The sequence below is a fragment of the Plectropomus leopardus genome, chromosome 16 (assembly GCF_026936395.1).
Source record: "Plectropomus leopardus strain MGB_pleo_1.0 chromosome 16, ASM2693639v1, whole genome shotgun sequence".
Lineage (NCBI taxonomy): Eukaryota > Metazoa > Chordata > Actinopteri > Perciformes > Serranidae > Plectropomus > Plectropomus leopardus.
Genome location: NC_142191.1, coordinates 4,167,801 through 4,192,433, shown reverse-complemented (window position 1 = coordinate 4,192,433; position 24,633 = coordinate 4,167,801). Strand labels below are relative to the sequence as shown.

The window sequence follows — 24,633 nt, the reverse complement described above, 5'->3', positions numbered from 1 at the left end:
TGGCTGAAAAACTCTCATGGCAACAAAAATTCACATTCACGATTCACATAACAATCTCGGTTCTCATTTTTAACGATTCAGAATTGATTCAAAAATCCTAAACATCGATTATAGACTATATTTACTAAATAGAGTTTTTTATCATTTAGAAAAGCCTTAATAATTCTGAGACCGTTTGTCGGATCGTCCCCGGTGAAAGCTGCCGGTTGTGCCGTTCAGAGGATGACTCCGGCGCATCGTAGCTCTTTCAGAGGCCTCGGTATCCAGCCCTGGAATTCGGTGTTCAATAAATCCATAATGACAGATCGATATTGGGTGTCTTCGGTCCATATTTTATCCATATTTCGATGATAAAAGTACATTAGCGTCGATGCTAAACGCCATATTGGTTTCCCATGGTTCCTTTAGAGAGGTCAGAGGTTTGTTTCGGTCTTTTCCACCAATCGGAAGACGATCCGATGCTTTGTATCCGGCTACGTATGCCATACGTCATATGGAGCAAACTGCGCTGTGATTGGTCAAATCCTCCCGTATCTATCGCTGTGTTATTGGTAGCGCCTCATGCATTAGAATAAACGCTGGTATCCCCTATAATAATAATAATAATAATAATAATAATAATAATAATAATAATAATAATAATAATAATAATAATAATAATAATAATAATAATAATGTCTGAAAAAGTGGAAAAGCTGTGTCCATTTTTTAAACTATAATAATTACAATGTTTATTTTTTCACTTTCTGATTCCCCACACTTGGGAGAAGGTTTTCTACAGCAAAAAAGCTAAAAAAGCTTGTACATAAGAAAACCTCCATAATTTCATCCACACTTTGCTTTCATAACACAATATGCCACTGTCGAAACAGACTGGAGTAGATGCTGAAATTACACCTGCTATGTTTTGAATTGGAAATCATTTTGAATTGAGAATCGATTCTGAATCGAATCATGAACCCAAGAATCAAAATCGAATTGAATCGTGAGATACTGAAAGATTCACACCCCTAATAATAACGATGGTAGTGTGTGTAACTTCTCTTCTCTTCAACTAACCTCAAACTTTCACCGGCTCTTCTCTCTGCTGTCCAAAGTACTGCTGCATTTTCGAGCAAAGTCTGCCGACCGCAGCTACAAAGAGTATAAAATCGATCAAGAGAGAAATCCGCCTGGCTTTATGAAACTCACATTAAACTGTAAAATTAAGCAGTGCAGATCAAATATAAACCAACATTATGTTACTGTGTTGCCCATTTCTACCCTAAATGTCTTCAGAAGCATATTTTTCGTGCACTGTTTGGCTGCAAAACAACCATTTGTGAACAAGATAGTGGCGCCATATTTTTTCCTGTATTGTAAGGCTAAAAATACTGAGGTAAAAACTGTGAAGCCTAGCAACACTTATCAAATAAAAACCAATATCTGTTACGGTGCTGCCCATTTCTCGCCTAAAATGTCTTCACAAACATACCTTAGCTTACCTGTTGACTGTATTGCTGGTAAATCTTGCTTTTTGCACGTCGGCTGACATGTTACCTTTGTTGAAAGCTGTCTGATTGACCAAATGGAGCATTTACCGCATTGATTCTCAACATACAGCCCACGGACCAAATCTGGCCCTACATAGGATGCTAAGTGGCCCCCCAATAATTTTATAATTCCCAATAAAAACAAAGTGATTCACACTGGGAATGTTTTTTGTACTTTATAGTCTGCAGCAGTTGCCAGAGTGCATAAAGCAGCATCAAGATAGAGTTTTATTAATAAAAAAAATAAAAAAGTCCCAGTGGAAGATCTCCTGCACCCCCCAAAAAAGGTCCTAAGTAAGCTCCTAATGTCAAAATGTCCTAAAATAGACACGTCTCAACATCCTAAAAATGTCCTAAAATCAAAGAATCGTCCTTAAATCCCAGAAATGTCACAATAAATAATAAAGCAAGAAATGTCCGAAAATCTGATAAGTGTCCCAAAATCCTATTAATTTCTTAAAATCTCATAAATGTACTAAAGTCCTAGAAATGTCCTTAAATCCTAGAAATGTCCTAAAACCCTAGAATTTAACGAAAATCATAGAAATGCCCCGTAGCAAAGCAAGTTGAGTGTCCCTGGTTTACTGGTTTGGAGTGGCACAATGCATTCTGGTAGTTGTAGGTTTTCTACCTCTTCAGCAAAAGTAAATGCCACAGCTCTCTTATGTTTTTTTCTGATCATGTAGCAGCAATTCAAAAGTTTTTGCATTGTTCTGCGGAATAGACAGCCTAATTTTCTGAAAATGTCCTCATTCCAGCGATAAAATACTTAAAATTCAAGTATAAGTATGCTTACATGGAATAAAATTAGTAAACTGGAGGTGCTGCGCTAGAAAAGTACCACAATGTCATCTGACGTCTGCACTTATAAAGTGATTTCAAGCCAGTAATAACCAGCTGGGACCAGTAATTACTGTGCCCATAATTACTGCAATTTTCACTCTCTAACAAGTACATATGCTCCACCTCCAAGGAGCCAATTACTGCAATTTAGTCGGTGTCAAAACAGTGTCAAAATAAATCATCCTCTCCTCACCAATTCTTACACATTAGTTTTGAAATACTACAAGTAAAGAAGGCTTAAAAAACCCAAATGAGATCACCCACTTCATTTCCAAAGTTTACAAACTTTATTGAGATCGCTCAGTCTGATTCACAGTCACAAGTAGAAAAATACTATATCCAACTGTTCCATAAGCTGTTCTGTGGTTTTATCTCTGACACAAGTAATTGGAATTAAACACGATGAAGAAGAGGCAATAGATCAAGACAACAGAAGGCCACTTTCATGATGATAATATCCATGAACAAAAAACCTGGGGGTCATAGGAGCTTTGATTTAATGTGAATTACTTGATCCGTCTCACTGTGCTGGCAATTATAACACCCTGCTAAGTAACTGCAAAAAACACACACATCTTACATTTAAAACATTATAAGTAACTTTATAGCGCTGTGATGTAATGTTTTATCGTGGATGAAAAACAGCCAATGTGTCCATCACATTTGTTTGCTTTGGACATTTATTTGATTAAATTTGGTGTATAATTTGCTTGTTAAAGGTGGGTAAAAGTCTTAGGGCCCTTTTCACACCGACCTTGTTCTCGTAAAGATCTCCGGTTCTGTTTCTTGTTAAAACTCGATAGTGTCGAGCGAGAGGCAGAGCTCCCATTCATAGTCTGAAATTTCTAGAATATTAACAGGATATTCATAATCATGTAACCACTGCAATTCACACACAGGCATGCTGCAAAAGGTGAAGTAATTAATTAAATCACCATTTAAGCGAAATATGTGTGATGGGATTTCTTTAGATTTTGAGTGAATGAACAAAACTAAAAACTGTTTGTGATGTTCTTCTTTTGTGCATTTACAGGACTGAAAATAGCAACCTGTGAGGACAGTGTTAGAAACTAAAATCAAATCTGATTTTCAGAAAATGCAGCACAACCACGACACCCCAACAGGTTTTTAATCATTTCGACTGCTGTATATATGTTCGAGGTCTCATGGCGGCGAGTTATTTTTCCTTTTTTACAATCTTATACCACAAGCTGACTCTGTACACGCGTGTGAGCTCCCACTTGTGACTCTGCTGTTGCCACAAAATGAATAAACAGTTCTCGAAGTTGTTGTTTGAGTTCACATGGCCTGCCGGATGTTCTCCAGGCTCTTCTCAATGTTGTCAATAACCTCCACCGCAGCTTGAGGGATCCGGGTTCCTGGGCCAAAGATGGCGCACACGCCGCTCTGGTACAAGAACTCGTAGTCCTGCAGACGCACAGAGACAGAAGACAGTTTATACGAAGACCGCTTAATGAGAAATTCAGCTCTCATCCTGCCGAGAAGGAAGGATGTGTATAATCCCTGGATAATTATATGAATTATGCTTTTTGGAGCGAGATGGCACTGCATGGAATCAAGGAAATCTGACAGTGAGGTGATGATAATTACATGATCATCCTCATCATGTCGGATTGGTTCTTTGTCCACATGACAGCAGGGTAACATTTAATTTGTTCATTTGTGTGCCTTCAAAGTAAAGCTGAGTAGTGGCTAAATCTAGGTGTCCACACTGCAGACTTTGGTCGTACACACTGTGATGTTTTCACCAAAATAATACCGTGAGGGGGGAAGACCGCAAAGCCGCTGATGGCCAGGCGTCAGATGTGTCACTCGTTGCTGTGGAGCTGATTCTTATGCATATTTCTGCATCATGATGTGTTTTACTATTATTTCTGGCCTTTATGATTGAAGTATTCAAGTTTTAATTCAACTGTTTTACACATCTGTCTGAACTTTTTCTTTTTTAGACTGTAACTGGAAAAACTACATCTTTATTTCAATGAATTTAGGTAATTAAATCAGTGAAGCTGGGTAAAGTCTGAAGCCCGAGAGAGTATGTACAGAGAGTCAGCGTGAGGCGCGTTTTGGACTTGATGAATTATGGATTTAACTACACTTGCTGCGAGCAAGCAGGCAAAACGTATATTAATTAATTTCATTCCAGGTGGAATGAATAAAAGCAAGGTAGAAGCTGCAGGTACAACACCAACCATAAAAGTGAATTAAAGCCATTAAAACTTAAAACAAAATCTCATTAAATAATTATTCAGACAAAGAATAAACCAATACAAAAAGCAAAGATGTGAGTCAGAACCTATAAAAAAAAAAATTAAAATTCAGTTAAATAATAAAACTAAAAGGGGACCATTAAAAATAGAAAAATACGTATGAATTAGAATAAATAAAAGAAATAAAAAGAATAAAATAAGATAAATACACCTATAAAAAATTATAAGATACAAGTAAAACCAACAAAATACAATAAAATAATAGATAAACCAATAAAACAGTAGAGGTAAAAGCATAAAATTAAAATAAATAAATTAGAATAAAATAAAATGATAGTTAACACTTTAAACCTTGGCAAATGGGATTAATTTCCTTTTTCAAATACATAGAAAGGCTGTTAGCAACTTTAAAAAAAGACCTAATAATTAACAAGAAATTAGCAAAAAGTACAAGAAAATTACCCAAAAAACTGAAACTAACAAAATAAAAAAGGCAAAATAAAAATAAAAAGGGGGAAATTACCTGAAAAAAATGCTTAAAAATTATTCTGTAAAATAATTTAAATATCTTTTTATGATAATTATAAATTTAGCTCTCTCTTAGCTTTTTTCCCTAATTTTCTAAATCTGCTAAATTCTTGTAATTCGGTGGATATTTCTCGTCAAGTTGCTCATTGTCGTTTTCCCATGTCTTCAGAAGACTTAAAACAAATTTGCAAAGAGTTCAAAGGTTTAAATACTTGTGAAAGGTGATTAAACACAGCACATGAAAGTGAGTTAATCCAGGTTTTAAAGGATTAAAATAGTTGAACCAGACTACTGCTGCCACTAAGGCTGCGTTTCGTTGCTCTCTTTGGGATTTGCTAGACTTCAAACCTTGCTGTAATTTGCTGTCTCTTTTTTTGTCCTCTCTCGTGGTCGTCCCTTTGAGCTTCATTAGTGTCCTCAGTCTTTCCATTTGGTGGCCTCCTCTTCTCTTGTCTCCAAGCTTTATTCTTTTTACGCTGTACGAGAGACGGCGTCTGAGTGGCGACTAAGTGCTGATGTTTTGTGATGGATCAGTTGTGTTTGAACAGCTGCTTCGCCTTAAATGCTTAATCGGCACAGTTCCTGCGTCAGCAGCACGTGACGGCCACCTCGCTGAACTGCTGCGGCTCGCATGAGTGCGGTGTTCACGCTGCTGCAGAGCTGCCTGTTGCTATAGCTGCTGTATTTCCACGATTTAAGGACATACATTTATGGAGCCATGCTAGCCGCTGCATTGTCAACAACACGGTCATGAAAATATTTCAAAATAGTACCAAGCCACAGCTACAGGTGCTCAGTGTGCTGGCATTGTTAACACGAACATCAGCTAAAATGTTTAATGTGATCATCAAAGTGACGCCAGCAACTCACGCCGCCTTTCTGAGGCTCATTAAAAGATGAAGTCCTCCCTGTCGGCTTTAATTATTGAAAGAAAATGCCTCAAACGTACTGGAAACTTTGATGCTTTTACCGACTTTGAAAAGCATCACGTCGAGCTTAAAACATTAGCTCGCCAGACAAAGTTAAAAATACATGACTAACTGCGCCCACACCTGCTCACAAGTCTCCATCACCGGCGTCAAAGAACAACAGGACGACAGGAAATGAGTCAAAGATTACCTGCGGCGGGATGACGCCTCCACAGATGACCAGGATGTCCGGCCTGTTGAGCTTCCGTAGTTCCTTGAGGAGCTCCGGGACCAGGGTCTTGTGTCCCGCGGCAAGCGTGCTGACCCCGACGCAGTGTACGTCTGCATCGACCGCCTGCTGGGCGACCTCGAGGGGCGTCTGTTCACCCGAGAGTCAGACGTGCAAAAACGAAGAAAACACAACTGTTGAGTGATGTGTTCAAAACATAATATAAAAACTGCAATATCGACACTACAAAGTACAGATGAAGTGATTCGATTTTGGTGGTCAAAGGTCAAGGTCACTGCGATCTTGCAGCTGGCTCAATCTCGTGTACGCAATAACTGAAGATGGCCTTGAAGAAGTCTCCACAAATTTGGCAAATTTTGGCCATATAAAAATATTTTTAGTTTGTTTACTTTGTTATTTTTGTTGAAAAAACAAATGTTGTACCAAGTGGAATTTTGATAACAGCCATATAAAAATATTTTCAGTTTGTTTACTTAATTATTATTGTTTAAAAAACAAACAAACAAATGATGTGGAAGTGTGAAAAGAGCTACATAAAAATATTTTAGCTTGTTTATTTTGTTGTTTCATTAAACAAATATGATGCACTGAGTGGATATGTGGTAAGTTTAAGATTTTTTTTTTTTTTTTACTTTGTTTTACTTTTGTACTTTGTTTTTGTTACTTTGTTTTATTTTGTTGAAAAACAAATGTTGCACTAAGTGGAATTGTGATAAGCGGCACGGAAAAAATATTTGTACAAATAAAAATAAAAATCCTTGGGATGCTTGGATGCAGACATTTGTTCATGTATTTCATTGCAGAGCTATTTAACTATCAAGCATATACACTGGAATGATTTTAATAACTCCAAAGTACTTCAAGTAGCGTCGGCGTAGTTGCATAAAAAAAAAAAAGCTTCTCAACTTCAAATGTCTCTGTCAGCTGAGGGGTCTCTGATTATTTGAATCTTCGACTTTTCGGGGGCAGCACTACATCCTTCCCTTCCTTTAACACTAGGATTTTTATTCAAATATATATTTTTTTAATTTTTGGGAGCAAATTACCTCACAATAATGAATTGCCTCGATCCTGGCAGCACACCCTCTTGTGTACTATTGCTTAAGTACTACTGCTGTACTCTGAGATACTGTGTACATCCTGAACAGATCGGGGGATTCATCAGGATTTTACACATCAGCACGATCCGTCACACGTTATCATTACAGGCGGAGAAATCTGAGCTTATCTGGCTGAACTTTAACACATCACAAGATTCAGAAGTTCAAAGTTATTTGAATTTGTGAACTCTCTTATCAAACAATGAAACAAAAAAATGACTGTGAATCTGCATCTGCAGCATGTAATGACCGTAAAGAGCAATGACGCTCTGCCCTTCAGCATGTACTTGAATTATTTGATAATCTGCACCAAAGTCACGGCGTTCGGGGTCACGGCGTTCGGGGTCACGGGTCGGGGTCACGGCGGTGAGCTCGGATGTGTCTGGTTAGCGCAGTCACTCCACCAGTTGGCTTGTGGACCTTTTTTTTCCTCTCAGGTCAGACTACACTGAAATGTTCGGTATTACATCATAAAAGGTGTTGTGTTTTGATAGCTATTTTCGGGACCCACTCAATGCCAGATAATTTCCTGTGGGGAAAAAAAAACCCTTTTCACATTTGAGTACATGAATGACAATGAACATTTTGTATTATAAAAATCTATTTGGTTTACCGGCAGAAATGGGAAATGCATGGCATTTTCTGGCTGGTTTTCCTCGCAGTTTTGCGTTATTTACTTCTGCATGTGAGATTCGAGAGACTGGATTCCTATCATGACAGGTGTAAGAGGAGGAATTTGGGAAAGTATTTTTTTTTTTTTTTAAAATAGATATTACCAGTTATTTGGAGATTTTACTATGCAAAATAAAAAATAAAAAATACAATCCTACTTCTCAATTCCACATTTGTAAGGATTTTGAAAGATTAATTTAAGATAACAACTAAGACCTATTTTTATATTTACATTTACATATTTTACTAATTGGTTACTATACTGTATTTATATTTTTACATTTATATTTATACTTATACATACTTGCGCCTATTATTTCTACTTGCTATAATTCTGTATGCCGGCATAAAAGCGACTGTAACGAACTACATTTTCCCCCCGGGAATCAATGAAGTATTTCTAATTCTAATTTGGATGTAATTATATTTTAACACACAGAATGGAAGCAATCAAGTGCTTACAAACGCAAATATTTCAATTTATCATAGCAGGAGAAGCGCAGGTGCAACTAATAAGATTCATGATGCCTTTGTTCCATGAGAGTGTGCCTATAAGCTCTGCAGTGAGTGTGCGTCACGCTTAACTGTCACGCTTTCTATATGATGTGCTGACTGTTTTATGTCTGCAGAAAATGTGTGAGGTAAAAAATTGAGTTAGGCAGCACATGTGTAACTTCATTGTGTCAGACGCTGACCTGAAACAGTGGTCCGATGTCCACATCAAAGCCCAGATCAGCGAACCCTGTGGCGATGACTTTGGCGCCCCTGTCGTGACCATCCTGGCCCATCTTTGCAACCAGCAGTCGAGGGTTCCTGCCCTCGTGCTTCTTAAAATCTGCAACTCTGCGATATGGTAAAAAATGGTATGAAAACAGAACGTAACTTAAGCAGTTGGGCAATGAGTCTGTGCATTATGAAAATAAATATTAAGGTTTATTTTGTACCTGTTGTTGGCCGTGGCGATCTCTTCATGCTCCCCGAACTCGCTGCGGTAAGCACCGCTCACCATCCTGGTGCTGGCCTTGTGTTCTCCAAACACTTTCTTCATGGCGTCAGTTATTTCACCGACAGAACATCTATAAAATAAAAAAAATAAATAGAAAACTGGAAATACTGCCACGCACTCGAACAAGGAGAATGACTGAACGATTTCTTTTAAAATTTCAAACCAAAAATTAAAACATATATTAAACAAACAAAAAAAAAAAAACAAAAGTAGAGAGCCCAAAAAGGAGTTGGTAGTTGTAAGTAAAACATATATATTCCTACCCCTTTCTCGCTTTTTTTTTTTTTTTTTAAAAAACTCCTATATCGCTGCCATCAGGCACAAATCTCAAATCTCCACATTTCACTATTTTCTTCTTTTTCCCATAAATTAAATTTATTGTCCCCCCTCTATGTCTATCATTGGATTTTACCATTTCTCAACCAATAATGTATTTTTAAAAAATCTTTTAACTTAACCTCCTATTTCCATTGGATCCTTCTGAAAACAGCTTTGTTTCTAATTCCTGACAAGTAGCAATGTTGGAGATAAGATGTTTGCACCTGACAACAGCGATATTATGTTTACAAATTTCACAATTATATAAATGTACAACTATTTCAAGTTTATTCACAATCCAAATATCCAAATGTCTCCACTTCTGTTCCTGATTGCAGGCTTTTAATTGTGAGCAAATAAAATAAATAAAAAAATTAATAGAGGAATGTTTCATGTATGTTTTTTAAAGTGTCATTTTGTGTTGACAGTCATGTTTAATTCATGTTTTTAAATGTCTTTCTTTGTGTCAACAGTCATGTTTAATATATGATTTTAAATGTCTTTCTTTGTGTTGACAGTCATGTTTAATTCATGTTTTTATATTTCCTTCTTTGTTTCAACAGTCATGTTTAATGTATGTTTTTAAATATGTTGTTCTGTGCAATCAGTCATGTTTAATGCATATGTGTTGCTCTGCGTCAACAGTTGTATTTAATTTATGTTTTTAAATGTGTTACTTTGCGTGGACTGAAATATGTAATGTATGCTTTTAAGAGTAGACCTCAGGAAGATTAGTGTGCTTTAGGGCACAGCTAAGAGATCCGGAAATAGAAACAATAAACACTGTGTCACACTGTTATTATGTAATTATATACAAGAGCTCTATGTAAAGTTTGCATTACATCAAGCTAAGAGTTTCACATTATATCTAAAAAGTCCGCTCTGCATGTAAGGTTTCAGGTTTCTTAGTCAGCATTAACATATTTCTATAAGCTTTGTGTCTAATGTAGCTTTTGTGATGAACATTTGAATCTCGGATTTTGTGCACAGACAACCGCTCCTTTCCACAGAGGTGTGTGAAAACACATCTCTAGTGACCAACTTTGAACAGTTACAGGTCAGTATAGTCAAAGTCAGATATTTTAGGGCACAAAAACATAAGAAAAACACATTTTTGAGTGAAGAGCATCTTAAAAGATCCAGTGTGTGGGATTTAGAGGCTTCCTGTGGTCAATTCAAAGAATGGAAACTTCTCGCTCGTGATTAGCATTTAGAAGAACGACGGTGGCCGATGTGAAAATGTAAATGGCTCTATTCTAAGATTTAAGGACATTTCTCGTTTTTGTAGACATTTCTATAATTTCAGGACATTTCTTGGATTTTACATCACTTTTAGGACCTCTGTTGGGGGTTGGAGGGATACTCCAATGGTACAGTTTTTTGATAAACAAGCTCTATTTTGATGGTGTATTATTCACTCTGGCACCTTATGTATACTAAAAGCACAAAAACTGTTGCCAGTGTGAATCGCTTTGTCTTTATTATGAATTAGAAAATTGTTGAGGGGCCACCCGGCACCCTATCAGGAGGCCAGTTTCTGCCCGCAGGCCTTATATTGAGCAGAAAAGGTCATCTTGTCGTAATGTAACCTTTTCACAGAACATCTTGGTGAAGAAATGGCAGGAAACATGATGAAAACTGCAGTTAGTATCTGAAGCTGCAGTCATGCAGACGTTAAAATAAGAGATTTTCGTGACAGTGGGAGGTCTGACCTTGCTCGTGCCGCCTCCACAGCCAGGGCTAAAAGGTTCCCCTCCCCTGTCCGGGCGCACTCCTCAATGGCTGCCAGGCACTTGATCGCTGCCTCAGGGTCACGGCTCTCCCTCGCCTACCACACAGAGAGGAGACAACATGCCATAAACATGCTATTTTGATGCTTTACCTGCACGACATTTATGCCCACTGTAAGAAATTGAGATGGTGTACAGACGATTTTTTAACTCATCATTTCAGGAAAAGCACTGGTGTTACTGATAACAGTAATGATTCCTCTGCTCAGACGACACAGCTGCATTACAATCATCAGAACAGACTTCACAGATGTTCAGATGCTCACTAATCTCAAACATGCACTCACTGCAGGATTTGGAAATAATGGCACATAGTAAACCCTGCAGGATAGTATTAGGATTTTTGTGCCCGAACGCACAACCTCACTTCATCTCAGATGTAAACAAAACAAAGACAGATCATGTTTTAGAGTATTTATAAAGACAGTGGTTCCTACAGCTTACAGCAAGTGGAGATTAAGTCTTTTTTAATGCCACTCACTGATTTCACTGTAACCAAAATTGGGGGAAAAAATGGGAAAAAAGACCTGACACCAATTAGGGATCATTTTTGCCCAAATATTTACATTAATAAACAACATGACTTTTGCAGGAATTGCAGAAAATTTGCAGATTTAGAAAATTTTAAAAAGCAAAGGAATATGTTGAGAAAACTACATTTATAATTATCAGAATTATAAATACATATAGGTCGATGAATATTTCTGATTGTGCTGCAAAATGACTGTTTTAGCCACTTTTTTCAGGTCATTTTCTTGTTTTTTTGTTTTTTAGCTTATTTTTCAGATCATTTTTCTGGTACTTTTTACTAACTTGTTGCAAAAGTTTGGCCTATCAAATGACTTTTCTGGTCCTTGAAAACATAATTGTGAAATTCCATGACCTTTCCAGGTCTTCATAACCATGGGAACAACCTTGTTACCCAGTTTAGTAACAAGTAGATGTTGATCTGAGTGAAACTGGCTTCGATTAGTTTGACTCATCAGTGCCTGCGGCAGTCTCCCATAAACCCTGAACCTTGAGACATTACCTGACGTCTCCTGCATAATAATATGGACATTATAAAAACACAGCGTGTCCGTGACAACGATTCAGGCTTGGAAGATGATGGATAGCGTTTGAACTGCCTTCACAAACAAACAATGTGCTCATCACTGACAGATAAAAGATCCTATGTTGTAACACAATAAATAACGTGAAGTCTGCAAACATTATCAGTTAATCTGAAAATAATCTGAAGAGGCATAGCTAACGTCCACATCTGCATGCAGTCGTGAAAACGTGTGCGTCAAAGAGAAGTGGAAGAAAGAGGCGAATATAGTGCTGTCAGAGGACGAGTGGGAGGAGATTAATGAGCAACAGTGGAAAACAACTTGCTCGTTACCCTGGAGAGAACATGGATGGAAAAACGTTATTGATGATTACCATTGATATGGTTGATTACCATAAAATGTCTAAAGACAAAAAAATTAAAATAAATAAATAAATAAAAATAGTAATTTAATATTTAATTTTAATTTAATAAGTTACACTGAAATAATTCCTTAAATCTCTCTTTTGACAGAAGTGCTAAAGTTATGTATGCAGAGATAATATTTTATCTTTGTTTATCTCGGGTTCTCTCTCTTTTTTTAAATAAACTATAATTATTATCTATTTTTACATTAGCAATTTTTTATTTCAGTTAATGTGTGAAAAATCCCATGTGGGATGGGTCATGAAAATGGCCGGACACATAAACAAAATATTAATTAATTCATTTAATATTCATTCAGTATTCGTATAATTTTCTGTGTCTTTAATTCATGTGTTTTATTTTATTTTATTTTATTTTTTTGAAATGAAATGAAAATGAGTGGATAGATATGGATACAGAAACATATGTAAATATGTGTGTGTGAGTATATGTAAGAGGACAAATAGGGAGAGAAGCATGAATATACTCATGGAGTGTCCGTCCTTTTTAGTTCTTATTTTTGTTAACTTTTAGGATAATTTGTTATGATTTTCATTATTATATTGTTTTTTTTCGTGTTGTCCTTGAGGTCAATCTGAACCCAAATGAAATCTTTTGCCATCAAAATATGCTTTAAATAACAGTCAAAACAGGGCAGGTCAGAAAGACCCCAGAGGACAAAAGGGGTATGACATTACGAGGGTTTTAAAGGACAGAAAAATGTGTATGACACGATTAAGTGTTTGATGGATATTATGTCCTTGTCTCAATAAAAACAGAATTTTTAAAAAAAAGAAAAGAAGGCGTGCATCACGTGAAGAAAAACTATCCGTCACATGGAGCTGCAAACTGTCATCTGGTCTGAATTCTGCTCCGCAGATAAAGCAATAATGTCCTGCAGACCTAAACACCGCAGTCTTCCTCCCTCTTAGATCACAAAAACAACAACAGCTTGTCATCTGCTTTTGTTCGTGGTTCAAAGTTCCTTTCCTACTTCAAGCATTCGCCCGCAGGAAAGGCAGCGTTCGGTTCTGGCTAAGCACCGAGGCATTTCTTTCCATCTGTTCTCCTCGTGTACTGACATTACAGGGCCCAGTGACCCTCCGACAGAAGCCCCAGATACTTGACTGGCTCCTGACAGCCGGAGCAGGAACGTTCTCCTGTTCGTTCACAAACATTATACAGGAGAGCTGCCTGCAGGCTCACTGCACGTTATAACCACATGCATTCATCATACAGACAGAGAAATGGCTAAATGTGAGACAATAGTTCTGCTGGTCGGACAAACTAACAGACAAACACACAGAAACCACAAGGTTCCTAAATGAGAGAAGTGCATATCCTAAATCTAAGGATCATCTTAACGAGTCATTTCCCTGACATACAAACAGAGGAAAACATTTAAACTCACATTCTTAAAATGAACTTTAATAAAACTGAAAAAAAAACCTCTTGAGATTCTTGTAAAGGTATATAATAAACTGAATTTTACTCAATTTGCTTTGCTTGAGGGCCACTTTTGCAAAATGACAGGATTTTATAGTCTCTAGGATTTTAGGGCATTTCTCAGATTTTAGAATGTTTCTAGGTTTGTAGGGCATTTCTGGATTTTAGGACATTTATGGGATTTAAGGACATTTCTAAAATTTTAAGATATTAGTAGGATTTTATGACACTTCTAGGATTTGGGGGCATTTTGGGGATTTTTAGAGCATTTCCATGATTTTAGGAGGTCTCTCAAATTTTAGGAAGTTTCTTGGATTTTAGGACAGTTTTAGAATTTTAGGAAGTTTCTTGGATTTTAGGACATTTCCTGGATTTTAAGGGCTTAGCTAGGACTGTCCATCAGGGGTTGGATGTTAGGATATTTCCAGGATTTTAGGATATTTCCAGGATGTTAGGACGTTTCTAGGACTTCAGCTCGTTTCTAGGATTTTAAGACATTTCTAGGATTTTAGGGTATTAGGGGCTTAGCTAGGACTGTCTGTCAGGGGGTGCAGAGGGTCCTCCTCTTGCACTTTTTTGATACACCAGCTCTATTTTGATGCTGTTTTATGCACTCTGGCACCTTATGTATGCTAGAAGTACAAAAACAGTTCCCACTGCGACTCATTTTATTATTATTGTGAATAAGAAAATGGTTGGGGGGCCACCTGGCACCCTTCTGGGGACCCTTATTTGGCCAAGGGGCTGTATGATGAGTATCATTGACATACTGTGAACACATATAAGAATATATATGTTTTCCTTTCTTCATCTCCAAGTATGACAGATTTTGCTTTAATAATTGTATCATTTATTTACGCATGAAAACTGTGAATCGCAATATCAACATAAGAATTCTCTGGGAAGATGGTAAACAACACTGGACAAAATGTTGATTTTGTTTTGAAAAATGAATGCAGACTGTAACATCTAATTTCAACTGCCTGAGGACCTTTGTTGCATGCGTCACTATCTCCCCATGTTTTCTGTCAACAAAGTAACAAAATACCAAAACAAACAAACCAAGAAAGCTCATGCATGTGAGTGTGTGTGTGTGTGTGTACTATTTAACAGTGCTTGAGTCATCGCAACACATTAGTTCAAGGTTTCCAGCATGGATAGTCAAGTTGTGTAACGGTGACACTGTTTTGAAGTCTTTACACGCGGTGGTGGTATTCCCTGAATAAAAAGCACAGGTGGAACAAATGACGTGTTAATCTTTAAATACCACTAATTCTTCTATTAAACTGTCAAAGGAACACTGACCTTCTTCAGCTTTTCAATCTGTTTCTGACGCACAACAGTGTTATCTATGGCCAGCACCTCCACAGTCTCCTCTTTCTCCAGACGGTACTTGTTCACCCCGACAATGACCTCTGATCCTGGAGGAGAACGGAGAGAAAAGTATACGTGTTCGTGAATCAGCAGGAAAGAAATAATCCCTCAATAATCACTCATGACCATTACAAGTGTGTGGCAGCGTATTCGTCCGCAAAGAATCTGCTCTTATTTTCCTCTTATTTTGCAGCATTTGGGACGATTCTGGGCACACCGTGCAGGTGAGATTAGGACTAATAAACTGTATAATAACTTAGAGATTGGGTGCCACACCATTAGCAGCACACATCCATGAGGATATATATATATAAACTATATATATAAACTAATAATTTTTTACTTTTCTTCAGGTACGATTTTGAATAGGGATGTCCCGGTTATGTTTTTTGCCCTTGTACCCAATCCAAGTCATTTAATACCGAGTGTCTGCCGATACCAAGTCTCGATCCGTTACTTGTATTTACCTGGTAAATACAAGTACTCAAGTTATTAAATCAATCCAGTGAATATACTTGGCAGTGTAATAGCTCTCCAATGAGATACAAGAAAACCTGTCTGTATCCAAACATTTCCTCAGAGTTTATTTTTTTCCATTTTTTTAAAATAACAAAATAAAAATAAAAAATCATTTGTTTTCTCAACAAAATAACAAAGTAAACACACTAAAATGTGTCCTCTAAAATTGCTCTCAAATTCAGCATCGTAATAAAAGTACATAAAACTAAACACAAGTAATATAATCAAAATTCCACTTTTAAGCAATGTTATATATCCTAATTTATTTTACAGAATAATGATAATTTTTAAGTAATATTACAATACAATATTTTACAGCCGCTTAGCTCAAGACAAGTGCGTCCCCCGTGCTCACCTTCAGGGGCAGGAGGGGTGTAAAGTGACACACACATATACCATCATACCAGAGAAATTTCCGGAAGGTATAAAGCATGACACACCACCCAATCCTTGTCATCTCTCACTGAGCCCATTAAGATGAAGCACTCGTCTTCTTTGTTGAGAGTCGTACTGGGAAATGTTGAGGAGAAGCTTCAACAAATCACACGAATGCAAACAATAACTATCTCCACATGTGCTCCAAACTCATTGTCCGTATTTGCAGGCACAAAAGCCCGTGACGACAAACCCAAATGACACGACTGCGTCAACGAGCACTTGATCAACATCTCAAAGGCGACTCGGCTGTGACGCAGCTTTGTCGCTCACTGTGTAAAGGGACCGTAACAGTGTAAGGTGCCCCTGCTGTCTTACTTAAGTGAATACTTGAGGCTCTATACTGAACATGTCATATCATGGATAAAAATTTTAATCCGACCTAGATACGTGTCATCTTGGACAATGTCATGGCAAGACTGTATAACTCCTCGCTCAGTGTGTCTGAGTCAATAAACTGTATCACTTGGATTTAATTCACCCATCTTCAATTATAATTTCCTAATTTATTTACTTTAAAATGTGCAATAGGTTATTTTACGGTGCAATGACTCTTTATACACAATAATTGGTGCAATAATTCAACTACAGCAATCCTGTGTGCAATTACTGAAATGTGGTCAAGATAAGGAAAGCACTCCAATTATACTTTTTTTTTATTGCTACACGGACGTTTCGTGCCAGACGCCCTTCTTCAGAGTGTGCATTCGGCAATATCACGAAAAAAGCCCACAGGCCCAACTCCACACATGAAAACACCTTCAGTTCCTCCCAGCAGAGGGAGCCAACATTTTTAAGACGCAGAATTTCAGTAATATGCATTTAAATCATAAAAAAAACAATAAAAATAAATATAAAATAAAGTAAATCAATAAGTAAATTAATAAATTATTAAAAATAACAGCATAAATGAAATCAATAACAACCATAACAATAATAAAAAGAACAAATATATAAATTAATTTTAAAAAATAATTAAATAAATAAATGGAAAAAACCACCACCAACAACAATAATAATATGAAAAAAATAATAAAAATAAAAATCATCAATAAAAAAATAATAGAGAAATTAATAAAATAAAATAAAATGTGTTTTTTTGTTTGTTTGTTTTTTACCTATTAATCAAATTTGCAATATTTTTTCAATTCTTGTATATAGGCTATTTTTAACATGCGACACATATTGTGTATATTTGTCTTCCATTGTTCTTCATACTTGTGTATACATCTGCTGTAGATTGTAGCATCATACGCATATTTTATATTTCTAAATTTGCATACTAGTTTTATAAATTTTACTGTAGCATGCGGCACATAGTGCTATTTTATATGCACTTCACAAACTCAGCACATTATAGATATTTATCATTTTAAATATTCATATACTTGTGCTAATTGCTTCTTACTAATACTCTATTCATATATTTTTTTCTTTTATATATTTATCATATTATACATATTTATAATATTAGATATTCATATACTAGTGCTCATTGTTTTTATCAGAACTGTATTTCTGTTTTACATTTTTACACACTTTGTGCTGGTACTTTTTTCTACTTCTTTCTATAATTCTCTATGATTGGCATCAGAGCGACTGTGACGAATCACAATTCCCCCTCGGGGATCAGTAAAATATTTCTGATACTGATGAAGAAGCCCTGCGTTTCAAGGCCAGCTTACAAAATAATGATTGCTATGAACACTTAAGTGCTCAAAAATTACACAGAGAGCAGACAGAAGCTTATAATTCTCTAAAAATACATCTCAAAATTTGACCACGGTGTCGGAAACCTGACCTGAGAACCGAACATGGTCAATCTGAATTCAAGCCTCATCAGAAGTGGAAACAAATGTCAGCAGCCGAGATGGGCTGCAGGGCTGAATAGAAAGCCAATGAATATCAATGAGATCAGGCATCAGGGGGATTACGGAGGAGAGCTGCACAGTCTGTGAAGGTCCTGCTCTGCTACATCGCAGACCTTTCAGGGCTCACATAGGTTACATAAATTCCGAGAAGACATTATAAAGCCTCGGGTAAATTCCTTGATAACAACCTCTCCGAGAGCACCACACATGCTGTCCTCGCTTTTCTAACAACACAACAACGTACACAATGTCTGAATGAAGCTCAGATACCATCTTGTGTGAGCTGCGTTCCTGTCCTCTTGTGGTCGCCCTGTAAGACCGGCCTACAAATTACGCTCCAGGCACTGAAGTCTAACGAGGCTCGACATGCACGCGTTTGGGTTCAGGGCACTTTCAAGGGACACGAACTATATATATATAAATTCCTCTGCAGGTGAAGGGATCAGCATTTCAATAGTGAGAGTGTAAACAGATAACACGCTCAATTCAAGGCTGCTCAATGCAGGATTAAGAGAATCTGCTCATCGGGGTCATTACATCTGAAAGGAGCAGGGTCGCCTTCCTGACGTTAGTAAATCTTAGAGTACATTTGCACATGAAACAACTCGGTACTTAAATCCTTCACTGGATTCATGAATGTTTATGATGAAGTGGCCGATATTTGGCATACTGCAGATTATCTGTATCTACGTTTTATTTTAATGATCAATGATAAAAACCTCAAGGAGCTATTTTTTTTAAATTTTATTTTAATTTAAATAACATGAACAAAGTTTTATGTTGGAGTTTGTTATAATCCAAATTCTTAATATTGACAGAAAGATTTTCATTTTTATTGTAAATGCATATCAGTTCCAAACGTTTGTTATCGGTCTCATTAACAGCTAATAATCAGTTGACCTCTACGAAATACCTGCACCGGATTCATTAACACAAAAATCTGTATTTATCATGTAAACCTACTGACTGAGCACACCTGGATGAGAGCAAAGTAAGAACATTTGGTGCATCTGAAGTTGACTTAAAAATTAAAGAAAATGTTGCTGCATGACGTCCAGTGTTTCTTAAATCACTCTTTGTCACATCAGAGTTCGGCCGTTAGCTCATCACCTGCTGAAGCGTTCTCTTTATTTCTCTGATATTTCATAGCGAGACGTTCAGGAGGATTTCACCGTGAGCTGAATTATCCACAGAGGTCTCTTTTCTCCAAAACAAATGAACCAGGCTTAATGCTCAATATTTATGAAATTAAATTTAAGACTTTTTCAGGACCTGCAGACTACCTGGATTTAAACAGTTTATGCCAAATTTGGTAAGAAATGTGACCGTTTTAAACAGGATGAAGGAGCTGTACACGCCACCTGATTATCAGATCCGAAACCTTCATTTGACGTTTGACTGCAGCTGCGGTTCAGAGGAAGACGATGTTAGTATGATGGAGATGAAGAGGCTGCAAAGATCACAGGAAGAGCGGCTTTAAGGCAATAAGATTAACAGTCAGTGACCTATATATACACACGGAGGTTTTATGTCCTTTAACTTGACAATTTTGGGAGGTAGACTTCAGGAAGTTTCAAGCAGAATCCATTCCTCCTCCATATGTGCCCGTCACACTCTCATTCAATTTAAAGATTGATTATTAACTGTATTTACTATTATTGAGTCATTTACATTTTAATAATTCCTTTTTTTCTTTCTCCCTAGAAAATTAAAATGACTCTATCAGCTTACTTAGATTTATTTTTTTTAATTGTATACATGTGTTCATATTTATATGTCTTTATTTTTATGGTTTTTATTGCTATTTTTACATATTTTCATTTTATTGGTGTAGTTGACATTAGTTATTTTCCCGTTGCATTAGGTTTTTATCTGTGTTATTATAAGTATTATTATTATCATCATCATCATCATTATTATCAGTGATAAACCGATCATTTCCAGCTTCTCATGGCCGATAAGATACAGATAATCGATCATTTCCCTTTGTTTGTTTTTCGGATCAGTCAGTATCAATAACTTAACCCCGACTTTGTCTCTCAGTCCGCAGCGCCGTCAGGTCTCACGGTGCAGGCTGGTCAGCAGGTCAATGATGAGAAACAACAGGGGCGCTGAGTTTACGATTATTTCTATCTTTATTTGTTCATTTGTTATTTTCAAGGCAGAACACGAATAAAAGGGCGCTAACGGGCGCAGCAAATTATTATCAGGTTTGTTTTTTTAGCACGACCAGCAGCGCCCCTCCAGCGTGTGGCGCTCTACGACCTCCTATATCTCCTCAGTGACAGTATGTTTCCTCCTTGCTCAATGATGATCTAAATAAGTTGCTAAATGTTTCTCCTGTTGTGTTTTTTTAAAACAGCGCTGCTGAGAGGGTCCGAAAAGCTGCTGAAAAGCGATTAAGTCGGCACGTTAGCAGTCCTCTCCTCTCGTCACCCTGGGACCTTAGATCGTCTTGATCGTTTGTTTTTGGACCTGGAAATGTTGTTTTATTGCGTAACATCCGTAACAGTGTCCCCTACACTACAGCGAAAACACAGACTCGCGGAAAATCTCGTCAATGGCGGGGAAAGAGTTAAAAGAAACAATGGGTTAAACCCTGCTGCTGACTGATGTTGTGGACTGATCTAGCAGCAGCAGTTTGACACACAGCATAATGCAGAGTGTGTAGGACTGGAGGAGCGAAACCATGGCAACACGGGCCAAATCAAAGCAGTTTCTGCTTATTATTATCGGTTCTATTTATCGGCCAAAAATGTTATTATCGGAATTATCAGTATTACGTCATTAGTCCCATTATCCGGCCTATAATTATTGTGCATCCCTAATTATTATTATTATTATTATTATTATTATCATTATCATTATCATTTACTTTATTATTGATAATAATTTGAATTAAAACTTGCTACAGTTGCCAGTTGAGACAATATTATTAACTGTTTGTTTCTTTGTTTAACATATTTGTGTGTCACATGCACGATCGTCATGTCTGTTGAAAATGTTAAATCAAAAAATAAAAGTTCTATAAAAAATTTTAAAAAAGGTATTAAGCTAATGATATACTCAAACGGTACCTGAGTCAATGCGGGCCTGTCTGCGTGCAGCACACTCCTCAATTTTAAGTTTTGGGATGCCCTCTGCCACGGCTCTGGCCATGCCGCCCATCTCCTCGATCTCTTTGATGAACTAAACAAAGAAAAACACAGCTCGATTATCGTGACAGTTTCACAGAGATCAACTATCCCCTGAGTGAGACAGACATGGACAGAGTAAAGAAATAAACCCGGCTGTGGACGTTTTGTCCCAATGACAAACCTTCAAAGCTTTGTTATAGACGTCGTCGGTGAGAGCCTCCATCATGTGCGAGCCCCCCCAGGGATCGGCCACTTTGGGGATGCCGGACTCTTCCTGGATGATGATCTGCGTGTTCCTGGCGATGCGAGCGCTCTTCACTGTGGGCAAGCCCAGAGCTTCATCGAACGAGTTGGTGTGGAGCGACTGGGTTCCTCCGAACACGGCCGCCATGGCCTCAATCACTGTACGGATCACGTTGTTGTACGGATCCTAAGAGGAAGGAATCACACAGGAACGTTCTTCATTTTTGCACGTTTGAGTTTGATCTCTATACATTTTAAGGATTGCTATTTACTTGTTCGGTGAGAGACCAGCCCGAGGTTTGGCAGTGTGTGCGGAGGAGCAGAGACTTGGCATTTTTGGGCTGGAAGTTCTCTTTAATGAGCGTGGCCCACAACCTCCTGCCCGCCCGCAGCTTAGCGATCTCCATGTAGAAATTCATCCCAATCCCCCAGAAGAATGACAACCTGACAACACAAAATTCAAAAAAGAAAAACAGTCAGTTATTGACGTTAACATGGATAAACATCAGTTTTCATTCAGGTGCCTTTTACTAGCATTTAAACCTCTCAAACCGGAGAATATTGGTTTGATTTCTTTCAAAAACGCAAGAAAAAACATAATGAGCGACTTGGCAGAAAATTTCCCGCAAGCTGCAAAAAAATTAGTAAAAGGTGACAGGTAATTATCCGAAAATTAGCCGGGGTTGATTATAAGATTTAATCAAAAAACAAAGCAAACAATGTCCAGAAACTATATTGGTGATTCTCTTAATTATAAATGTATATTTTTAAAATTACAGATCTTTAGCACTTTCTTGAGGTAATGTTTTTCTTGTTTTTTTGTTTTGTTTTTGAGCATCTTTTTCCTGATTTTCGGGTAATTTTCTTGTAACTTTTTTTTACTAGTTTCCTGCTAATTTCTAGGCCATTTCTTTGTCACCCTCTTTGCATGTTTTCGAAAGAATTCAAGCCAGCTTGCTCAGGTTTCAAAGGGTTAACTAAAAATTGAAAATGAACATAAATTAATTCTATCAACATTTATATAGACACAACATAATATGAGACCGATCCATCACATTTAAAGTATTGCATCTTAGATTCAAAGGTAAAAGTTTTGTTTTTTTCAGCCTGGATCCTGTTTTCCTGTGTTTTTGTATCTGCTCGTAGTGACTGACAGAAACAACAATTAGTCACTGAATCAGTCAAGTATTGAGTGCTATTGAGTGCTGCAGTAAGGAAACAGGCTGCAGTGTAAGCATCTGAGGCATGTTTGTGGAGCACTTTGTTAAAGAGTAAGATTCTTTTGTTAACCCATAAACAGCCTCAAAATCGTTATCGCCAAACGCACCAGACTCCATTAAAATGAACACTATCTGAAACGCAAAGTTGACAGAAACTAAATAAAACACATAATAGCTGTCGTGATTCAGCTCAACACTGTTCCTACAATCACCAGCTCTGGTTTGGCTGAAAAAAAACCCTCAATTCACTCAGTTAGATGTGAAGATGATGAAAATGACTCACTGAAATTACTGTTTATTTATAAACCGAGTACAATCCTAGTTAAAAAGGTCTATTTAGGCTGGAGTGAGAAAGCAGACGATGCAGACTCACCAGTCTAAATACTAAGTATCCCGAGTGTCCCATTTGGCAAAATATTAGGAGCAGTTATCACCAGAGGCCCCACAATACGACATTATTGCGATACTTGAGTTACGTTTAAATACTATTGCTATTTTAAATATTTTGCGATATGCTGAGTATCGTGATTGACATTTATTTATATTGTGATTTATCACCTCTTTTTCCCCTAAAAACTATATCCCCAGAGATGAACTTTGTCAACATCAGTTTCATCTAATAAGGATTATAATGTTATTGTTGCAAAATGGACATTGGGAACTGAAAAAGCAATTGACTTTTTTATTCTAGAAGGCTGATAAAAAAAACAGTTTAATTTGAATTTTCAGTATTATCAACTCATATATTATGAACAATAAATACTTGGCGCGTATTGATACAATATCGTCATGCCAAATATTGCAATCCCATACATTTTTTCCGCCATTATAGCAAGTTTACTGGAAAAAATTGTGCATTGATGAAAAAATGAATAGAATAAATGTAATGCATCAAATAAAAGAATAAATACTGTGTAGAGGGAAGGACAAATGATAAATAATGTGTGTTTCTCTTGCAAAGAAACAATACAAACTTCGTCCTTCACTGTACAGCAGAAATCTTCCTGTTGTTTCAAAGACACAATGACACAGTCCACTGAAAGCCCATCACTGTGGCAGATCCAAAAGCATCTCGTAACCAACACAATTTCAGCACTTCAGTTCCAGTTTTTGTGTGAACACAAGGTCGACACTGGTCATGTGTCTGAAGAAAATCTGAACAATAACAGATAACAGGGTGAAAGCCCTTTCATTTCACACAATAGCGTGGAACATCTATATTGATTCAGAGCTGCAAGGCCACTCTCTGAAGTCATTATTTGGAGACCCTTAAAGCTGGACTGGTCCATCAAGATGTTCCTGGGAACAGCTTGCAAACATAACTCTGCTGTTATGTGAGTAATCAGCAGATGAAGAGGAGATGATGAAAGTATAAGTGCATGAACGAGAGGTGGGCAGAGGACACGGATGGTGAAGTCGTGTTGTGTAATTGACTGATAAGACCGTCCGCTGTCTAAAGCAGCTCTATCATCGATAATTTCTTTCAAAGTGCACTGGAAGAATGTAACTCTGTGAGTGACAGGTGGGCCGAGCCGAAGGCCATCATATAAAAGATACATTATAGACAACAGTAAGAATAAAATTCAAAACCTTGTTTAGGTCAACAAGTGGCAAATTTAAGCAAAATGTCGGAAATGTCAAGTTAACATATCACATACCTCACATATCATATATATTTTATATTAGACAACACTCTTTGTCTTGGGCTCAGTGGTAAGTATTTGTATAAATTACTATTTAATCTGTTTGATTTG

At 37.1% G+C, this 24,633-nt stretch overlaps 1 protein-coding gene across 1 annotated transcript in view; it reads right to left on the bottom strand.

Moving 5' to 3' along the window:
* Window positions 1-2,639: 2,639 nt before the first annotated feature.
* mmut (methylmalonyl CoA mutase) overlaps window positions 2,640-24,633 on the bottom strand; it is a 30,402-nt gene continuing 8,408 nt past the window's right edge. Inside the window, exons 5-13 of the mRNA XM_042503650.2 lie at window positions 21,932-22,103; window positions 21,598-21,846; window positions 21,357-21,468; window positions 15,386-15,501; window positions 11,101-11,216; window positions 9,009-9,140; window positions 8,760-8,907; window positions 6,254-6,421; window positions 2,640-3,803 (exon numbers count right to left, since the gene is read on the bottom strand). Of these exons, the coding sequence (XP_042359584.2) occupies window positions 3,675-3,803; window positions 6,254-6,421; window positions 8,760-8,907; window positions 9,009-9,140; window positions 11,101-11,216; window positions 15,386-15,501; window positions 21,357-21,468; window positions 21,598-21,846; window positions 21,932-22,103 (1,342 nt within the window). The 3' untranslated portion in view covers window positions 2,640-3,674. The remainder of the gene's footprint in view (window positions 3,804-6,253; window positions 6,422-8,759; window positions 8,908-9,008; window positions 9,141-11,100; window positions 11,217-15,385; window positions 15,502-21,356; window positions 21,469-21,597; window positions 21,847-21,931; window positions 22,104-24,633) is intronic.